Below are 8,195 nucleotides of genomic sequence, written 5' to 3'. Positions count from 1 at the left end.
ACCTTTTTCCGAACCATTTACAATTATTTACATGCCAATCTGGGTTCCTTTTTCACAGGGGGGGGTGTGGCGCGATGCTGTTGGGCTTTATTTACTTGAAATAATCAGAGGCTGCTGAAGTTTGAGGTGTGCTGGAGCGTCCGGCTCCGGCGAGTGTTGTAATTTGGCAGCGGGGGGTACAGGGAGCAGATGGTGCTGACAGACTGTAACTTATCCAGCTGAGCCGAGAGGTCAGTTCACGCTGGGACACAACGGAGACAAAGGGAGAGTCGGAGGCCGGGCTGCGCAGGGACAGATTGGATCACACTAGAAATCACCTAGAAGCGCTGCTGTAAACCTTTCCACGTTCTTTGGTTGCCTGTTAAAGGGGATGCGGGAGGTCGGGGTTGACCTCTGACCTTGCTGTGTACCACAATCCACACGGTCACCTTGGCAATGGCAGCTGCTCTCTTCAAGGCTATGACATCACTCCAAAGAAAAGATGAAGAGGAGGCAGAGTTGGGGTGGGCGGGGGCATCTGTACGTAACCGCCGCCGCGTCCACGCCGATGCCCCGACGGTCGGCTCCTGCCAAGACGCCAGAGGAAGAACATCCTTTCAGTTTCATCGCAGGCAGAGGGGGAGGAGTCAGCCAGTGAGATAGTGATGCTCCCAGCAGGTGCCAACAAGTGAGGGAGACGAGGACGGGGAGGAAGAGTCCGCGGGAGCAGAACAGCTCCGAGCTCCGACAGAAGACCAACAACAGGTGAGCAAACTCTGCTTTTCCTCTTCCTGCGCCGATTCCTCTCAATTCTTCTTCAGAGAAGCGATCACATGAAGGAAGCGTTAGAGGGGTAGAGCCGAATCCGTTGGTCACCAAGTGTCTGTTTATTGTTTTGGGGGTTTTGGACTATTTTCTTAGAAACCAAACCGCAAACTTGGCTGTGAAACCGTTTCCATAAATTAGCATTTTAGCATTTTTAAAATGTGACTAAACTATTAACTAGCAGAAACGTTGCAGCACAGTGAGAGAAAACTGAATATTCTAAATTTTTATACCCAAATAAATCAGTGTGATATTGATATCATGTTTCCACATTAAATATAAGAATAAACCAATTTGTCAGGTATGTTTAAAGCCCCTTTGGCCACTGAAACCACCCGTTTGTGCATCACGATTCTGCATCTTCAGTCCTGGTGTTTCCTCCTGCCGCCCTCTGCTGCCATGCTGTGTCCCGCGCTGCTCTGTGCCGCTCTGCTCCTGCTGACTCCCATGGAGATCACGGACGCTCGCGCTCTTCAGCAGCCTTCTGATGCTGCCCAGGTACGTCGGGGGGGGGGTAGAAAAGGGGAGATTGCTGGGAGGGAGAGCAGGAAGGAATCAGAGGAGAGAGTAATGAAATGTATCCGTGATTGAATTATTCTTCGTACACTCCCTGAAAATGTAATTAATTTGTTTCCCCCCATTCTGCTGCAGTTTATGGAGCAGTTTCTGGAAAGCTACAATGACCTTTTGACCCTGGACGACCTGGAGAACATGCTGAACAGCCACCCGGAGGACCAGTCCAACCTGTCCTCTTCCAAAGCGGACGAGTACCCCAAATGGGCCGAGGTGGACACCCCCTGGCTGCGCCTGCTAAGGGGGGCTCTGGCAAATCAGAAGCGAGCCGAGCCGGACCGGTCCAGGAGGGGGTGGAACCGAGGATGCTTCGGGCTGAAACTGGACCGCATCGGGTCCATGAGTGGACTGGGCTGTTAGAGACCCCCCCCGGACTGTTGGTTGAGTCTTAAAAGGGGTAAAAAGTGTTGCATCTGTGAACCTGCAGCTTTGATCATGTGACCTCATTTCACCTGTGGCTTCATCCGTAACCGTTGAGCTGAATGTTAGCGAGCTTTGTTCCCGTCAGGTGGTCGGCGTTCACCCTCAGACGGGGTTTCTCCTCATCTGGCTCCTCGTGCTTCTGCCGCCGTCCGTGTATCCGTGGCGTAAAAGTCCAGACGACCGTTCGCGATAGGACGCTGAAATGATGGGTTCTGTGTTGTTTTATGATTTGCATGAATAAACATATTTAACATTTCACCTGCTCTTCCATAATTTACCTTTTTCTTCCTATTAAAAAATGAGCTCAAAAAGCAGCTGACTGAAATTTTCCTGCTGAAACTTGGAGAAAGGCAGATTTCTTCCCGCCTCAACGATGAGTGGAAACGGGATCTTCACCTCTTTGTCAGCATCGTTCCTTTGTAATTCTGAATAAACGTGAAGCATTTGTGCAGAAGGTTCAGTTGAGGTGGAACCTGTTGGGAAGTGGCGACGTGGGAGGGTGATGATCATGGCAGCCCTGCCGGGTGGCCTCAGACTCCACGGAATAGCAGGTTTTCTCTCTGGAACCTCCCCTCTCCTCCCAGGAGACGTGGGCACAGGCAGAAAATTCCAGGTTAAGTGGTCGAGTCGTCGACAGCTGCAGAGACATTTGCACCTTTTTATTCACACCTCTGGTGATCGACACCCTGGTGCTGCCTTCAATGGGCCCTTTTGACCTCGACGCGCGGGTTGTGATTAAACCGGGACCACGGAATTCCAGCGCCTCCATCTTGGTTTAATCTTCTCATCAATAAGGTAACACAGATTTATTAACCTGCTCACACGTGCATGTGTGAATGGTGTATTGGATAAATAGGACTGTGCTGTTTTTATCAGGGTAAATGAGGGAAAGAATCATTTGCTCCTCCGTCGTTATTCAGCCACTGAATGTTGAGGTGTTTCCATCAGGAGCTGGAGTTGATCAGGAGCCGCTCGCTTCCCTCCTCTGGGTGTCTTGACCAGGCCGGAGCTGCTGGGTCGGGCTCTGATGGTAATACTGAAGCTCCCAAACGCAGCACTAGATGGCAGTTTCCCTCCACCCTGTCTCAGCTGCAGCCACACCGTCTGCAGAGAGTTCTGGATTCAGGGCACCGAGTGGACGTGCAGTTAAATTCCCGTTTAGTCTGAGCACTAATTGATGTTCCAACACTCTCTGACCACTACGATACAGCTTGAATCAGACAAATCAAGATCATCTTCTAGAGTCTTGCTATGGGCACATCATGACATTCGAGTTGCAGGTTTTAAACCCCATTTAAATTTTAGATTTTCTGACTACATGTGTGCAAAAATGCTTTATTTTTAAATAGAAAGAAGATGTGATTCCACCATTTACAGTAGGGAGAGAACAAGTGTGAAGCAAGTATGAAGGAAGCAGCCGGTGTCTAAAGTTAGCCTGACCTTTACGTCCCCTCTTTGACCTTAACGTTGCAGAGCAGAGCCCAGCGCTGCTCCTCCAGCTATGCTGCTGGACGGCGGCCATAACACGCTCGTGTGCAATTGTGTTTGATGTGACTGAGGTGGAAAAAGCCACAGAAAAGCTGCCAATTGGGAAATGTCTTGTGTTTTGTGCCGTCCTGGGTTGCTGTGGTAACAAGACACATTCCACAGGTTCGATTTCAGTGGCGGGACCTCACGCAGCCGCAGCTGTCTGTTGTCTCTTCCGGGGGCGTTGCCCTCTTTATATTTAGATGGAATTGTTCTTCTTTCGCGCGACAGAGTTCCAGCTGAGTGTGCCTCTTTTGCACATGCGTGTTGGCCGTGTGTGCACGTTGAGTAACCAAGTCTCAACTTTTGACTTATGAGATAGCGGGAGGCAGTGGGAGCCTGTGGCTGCGGAGTTTGAAAGTGAAGGGTCATGGTCTTTGGACAGTAAATGTCAGCGTCACTAAGACAGAGATTTGATCCCCGCTTTGCCCCCAGTGTCTGTGTGTGCTGCAAAGGTCAGAGGTCCCTGTTTTCAGGGTCCCCTTTCTCTTCAGTCCACCATGTGGGAGCAGGAACAATTTTTATAAACTTCTCAGAATCATGGAAACAGGTTTGATCAAAGTAAAAAAACACTTTTGTGATCAATTAATTAGGAGTTAAGCTTTAGATTTGTAGTAGAGAGCTGAACGTCTCCTGCAAACTAACGACCTTGGCATTCCGAGGGGGAGGGGCCTGTGCAGGGGGCGTGGTCGATCGCCCTCGTTAATCATATAAACCCCAACACAAGTTTGCTCTTCCCCACTCACACCCGGAGTCGCAAGACACACTGAGGCAGTCTCACAAACGGTAAGTAACTTTCCTGAGAGGACGAACTTTACCGGGAGCATCAACAGCTGCACCGCTGAGAAAACTCAGCTCACCTGCAGACAATGTGCAGGCTTAATTGGGATGGGAGGAAGAATAAGTTCACTATTGTCTTTCGGTGTAAGGAATGAGTTCCAGGTGTGATGATATTATTTTTTTAATTTATTTTTTTTAATCTGACAACCAATTTTTCGGTGTTTATATTTTTGGCTACCCAAAGGGAAGGTTTTGAAAACTCAAGTTAAAGTGCATATTTGAGGCGTGTTCGATTAATTGCTTCTCTCTTTGCTTTCAGAGGACTATTGCAACCCAGGCAAAATGGTCAAAGTTGGCATCAACGGGTAAGAGCTCCTTTTATCCACCCAGCTGCTCACTGGCCGCCGCTCCGGCAGAGGGCGCTGCAGCGTGCGTGCACTCGTTATATTTAAGCCATTTACTTTGGCTTTAATTTAGTTTCTGGTTCGCACAAACGGCAACATCTCGTTGACAGCCAGAAAATGCACAAGAATACGAAACAAAGGAGACATCAGTTGGCATTTAGATCAAATATGAGGCCACGTGACCAGCTGCTTTCTTTACTTTAAACTGATGGCGAAGGCATTGAGATGTGGGCGCAGGCTACAGTGGTCTTTACTGGATGCACTTCACATCTCTGGATTAACTCTGCAATGCTCCTCTGTATCCTGTTACATTTCATATTAAAGGACATCTAATCTGTTTCCATTTGCACAAAAGCTTCCATCCCGAATTCCAGATTGAGAAAACTGCATTAAATTAAACGATAATGCTGCAGAATGTTTCAGGTCCACATTGCAGCTGAGGCCTTAACGATGTGACCTGTGCACCAGTGACGCAACATGCTGCAAATAAACCGGCGCAATGCCAGCGACGGCGAAAATGAGGCTGACGCTCTGTCTGGTGTCTCCACGCTAATATGCCAAGCTCGAAACACCAAAAGCACCTGTGTCGTCTGCAGAGGGAGGGAGTCGAGCAGCTCTACAGAGCAGATGAGGAGTCTCTGAAGTCTGGCTGCAGACATTTGGCCTCCCTGTGCTGAACTTTATCCCTCTGATAAAAATGGCTTCAACGTGGGGGCCATTTGAGCCACTTCCTGATCCGAGACGAAGCCGTTCCCTTCGGTCGGGATGCTAAAGTCTCGTTATCTGACCTGTTTTCGTCCCGTCTCGCTGGGAAGCGCGTCGGGAGTTCAGACCCGTGGTTAAAAAGTAACTCTGCTGCTTAAGCAAATGTTGCCGTGCGTCACCAGGATTAGGACACGGCGCTGGAGCTCGACTTTAGCCCTCGGAGAGGAGTGTGTGTGAGTACACACCCCCCTGCCCCTCCTCCTGAACCTTGCCCTTTGTTTGGATGTGGTTTCGGGTTTCCCAAAGGGAAATGCAAAGGCTGAGGCGCAGCTGAAAATAAAGTTTTACACTTTGACTTTTGCACTTTAGAACGCCCTGAATCGTCTCCTCAACGACCCTGAGACTCAACCGTGTGGGGAAGGGGGGGGTCGGTCCCTGACTTGCAGTGTTGCGTCACCATCTACAGGCCAAACGTTGTTTTGTTTTTTTTTTGTATTTTCCAGATTCGGCCGTATCGGCCGTCTGGTGACTCGTGCTGCTTTCACCTCCAAGAAGGTGGAAATTGTGGCCATCAATGACCCCTTCATTGACCTGGAGTACATGGTTGGTAACAAGACTTGACCCTTTGTCTGGAATCCGTCTTTCTTTACCCTGCCAACATGGTGAATTTGCATTATTTTAAATCTTTAGGTCTACATGTTCAAGTATGACTCCACCCACGGCCGCTTCAAGGGTGAGGTGAAGGCCGAGGGCGGCAAGCTGGTCGTCGATGGACATGCCATCACCGTTTTCCACGAGTGAGTTAACTTAACATGAGGCGTTTTAAACCCACCCACCCACTCTGTCCTCTCTGCTTTCAGGAGGGACCCCGCTAACATTAAATGGGGTGAGGCTGGTGCCCAGTATGTGGTTGAGTCCACTGGTGTGTTCACCACCATCGAGAAGGCCTCCGTACGTATTCCGCTCCACACCCAAACTGCTCCTAGGTGCCATCCGCCGGTGTGTTAAAACGGTTTTCTCACAGGCTCACTTGAAGGGTGGTGCCAAGAGAGTGATCATCTCTGCACCCAGTGCTGATGCCCCCATGTTCGTCATGGGCGTCAACCATGAGAAGTACGACAATTCCCTTTCCGTTGTCAGGTAAGGATCCGAGGGGGCGGCGAACCCACAATAATGGAACACTTCCTTCTAAACGCACTCCTGGGTGACTAAAGCTGCCACTCTGGCTCCGTAGCAACGCTTCCTGCACAACCAACTGCCTGGCTCCCCTGGCCAAGGTCATCAACGACAACTTCGGAATCATTGAGGGCCTGATGGTGAGGATGGGACGGCCCCTGAAGATGATGCTAGCGGAGAACCCCTTTAACCAAACCTGTCCTCTCCCTCCCAGAGCACAGTTCACGCCATCACTGCCACTCAGAAGACGGTGGACGGTCCCTCAGGCAAGCTGTGGAGAGACGGCCGTGGTGCCAGCCAGAACATCATCCCCGCCTCTACCGGCGCCGCCAAGGCCGTCGGCAAGGTCATCCCCGAGCTCAACGGGTCCGTCAAGACATCCCCTCGCATGTTGCTGAATTTAAAAATATCAGCATAAATATATCGATTTGGTTTATTCCTGAAAACTTGTTTGTCCACAGCAAGCTGACCGGCATGGCCTTCCGTGTTCCCACCCCCAACGTGTCCGTGGTTGACCTGACGGTCCGCCTGGAGAAGCCTGTGAGTGACGTCTCCAAAGTTCTGACCCGCTGAGATTAAAACGATGACGTTGTCAAACTCTTCGAACTTCCTTTGCCGCAGGCCAAGTACGACGACATCAAGAAGGTTGTGAAGGCCGCAGCTGAGGGCCCAATGAAAGGCATCCTGGGATACACGGAGCACCAGGTATGTTTATTTGTTGACATCCTCTAGATTTAAGAGTCCAGTGTTTTATGGACCCGTCCGTTTGTCTCAGGTTGTGTCCACAGACTTCAACGGCGACACCCACTCCTCCATCTTTGATGCTGGTGCTGGCATCGCCCTCAACGACCACTTCGTCAAGCTGGTCACATGGTACGTGTTTGTTTTGGGTTTTTTTTCCTCTGGTTTGTGTAACTGGTGTTCTAAATCAACTTTCTTTTTGTTCCCCACCAGGTACGACAATGAGTTTGGCTACAGCAACCGTGTCTGTGACCTGATGGCCCACATGGCTGCCAAGGAGTAAACGGGCCACATCACGCATCCTCTTTATCAGCACTGAACATCTCTAAGACAAATGTTGACTCCACGACTGTGCCTGGTTCCATCAGTTATTCCAGCTCTTGTGTGCCTGATTGGGAAATTTCCCTGGAGAACAAATGGAAAAGATTAAATTGTTGACCAATTCCTTTTGTATTCCCTGTCTGAGAGGGAGTGAAGGTTCCATTTCTGGCTACAGTACTGAGGTATTGCAGTCAAGTGATGAAATAAAAGTCTTTTTGTGACACTGGGGACTTTGTCTTTGTCATCGCACGGAATGGTGGCTGGAAAAGCTGTTCTAGTCGGTGACGGTTCTGACCCACCTCCAGCGTTAAACCGGCGCATCGCTGCCTAATGCACCAATAAAAGGAAATATGACCCCCGTGTGTTCCATTAAGCATCGATTGTGCCGTTGCTGCTTATTGAGTGGCTACTTTTTAATGCCTTGACCCTTTTATCCCAGTTCGATAGTTAAGTGTAGCGTGGCTGCTGGTGCTGTTATGATGGGTCACTCAGGCTTACGTCAGCTGGGTTCAGGACCGTTTGCCTCTATTCTTTAGGGAATAAAATGATTCACTTGTCTAAAAGTAAACTACAAACTTGTTTAAAGGTGCATGGTTCTTCCAGGTCTCTTCAGTGCTTTGATCCATACTGCTGTCAAAGCAGGGTGTGTGTGTGTGTGTGTGTGTGTGTACCTGCGTGACGTCTGTATTTGAGCGACGGCTGTGAAGGACACATAAATTAGTGACGCCCACGTTTACCCCC

General features: G+C 49.8%; 2 protein-coding genes across 3 annotated transcripts; both read left to right on the top strand.

Moving 5' to 3' along the window:
- Positions 1 to 543: 543 nt before the first annotated feature.
- On the top strand, positions 544 to 2,056 carry nppcl (natriuretic peptide C-like). 2 transcript variants are annotated; one of them, XM_057046195.1, is made up of 3 exons: positions 544 to 744; positions 1,171 to 1,302; positions 1,456 to 2,056. In XM_057046195.1, exons 2-3 carry the CDS (start codon positions 1,204 to 1,206, stop codon positions 1,735 to 1,737), a joined length of 381 nt encoding a protein of 126 aa, XP_056902175.1. In that variant the 5' UTR covers positions 544 to 744; positions 1,171 to 1,203; the 3' UTR covers positions 1,738 to 2,056. The 2 variants fall into 2 exon arrangements, with proteins under 2 accessions (XP_056902175.1, XP_056902174.1); XM_057046194.1 differs by having other exon boundaries at positions 544 to 745; positions 1,156 to 1,302.
- Positions 2,057 to 3,960: 1,904 nt separating this feature from the next.
- gapdh (glyceraldehyde-3-phosphate dehydrogenase) lies at positions 3,961 to 7,680 on the top strand. Its single transcript, XM_057046114.1, has 12 exons — positions 3,961 to 4,113; positions 4,427 to 4,472; positions 5,720 to 5,819; positions 5,907 to 6,013; positions 6,077 to 6,167; positions 6,241 to 6,356; positions 6,451 to 6,532; positions 6,607 to 6,758; positions 6,854 to 6,932; positions 7,014 to 7,097; positions 7,168 to 7,265; positions 7,347 to 7,680. The coding sequence occupies exons 2-12, from the start codon at positions 4,450 to 4,452 to the stop codon at positions 7,414 to 7,416; spliced, it is 1,002 nt and encodes a 333-aa protein (XP_056902094.1). The 5' UTR covers positions 3,961 to 4,113; positions 4,427 to 4,449; the 3' UTR covers positions 7,417 to 7,680.
- Positions 7,681 to 8,195: the final 515 nt, after the last annotated feature.

Source organism: Takifugu flavidus, chromosome 10 (assembly GCF_003711565.1).
Source record: "Takifugu flavidus isolate HTHZ2018 chromosome 10, ASM371156v2, whole genome shotgun sequence".
Classification (NCBI taxonomy): Eukaryota; Metazoa; Chordata; class Actinopteri; order Tetraodontiformes; family Tetraodontidae; genus Takifugu; species Takifugu flavidus.
Note: the sequence above shows the minus strand (reverse complement) of the source record. Positions and strands in the feature narration are given on the sequence as shown.

Coding starts and splice junctions, on each gene's coding strand:
- nppcl (XM_057046195.1), top strand. CDS start 1,204: ATGCTGTGTCCCGCGCTGCTCTGTGCCGCTCTGCTCCTGCTGACTCCC. Junction 1,303..1,455: donor AGCCTTCTGATGCTGCCCAG/GTACGTCGGGGG, acceptor ATTCTGCTGCAG/TTTATGGAGCAGTTTCTGGA.
- gapdh (XM_057046114.1), top strand. CDS start 4,450: ATGGTCAAAGTTGGCATCAACGG. Junction 6,168..6,240: donor CCACCATCGAGAAGGCCTCC/GTACGTATTCCG, acceptor GTTTTCTCACAG/GCTCACTTGAAGGGTGGTGC. Junction 7,098..7,167: donor TGGGATACACGGAGCACCAG/GTATGTTTATTT, acceptor CGTTTGTCTCAG/GTTGTGTCCACAGACTTCAA.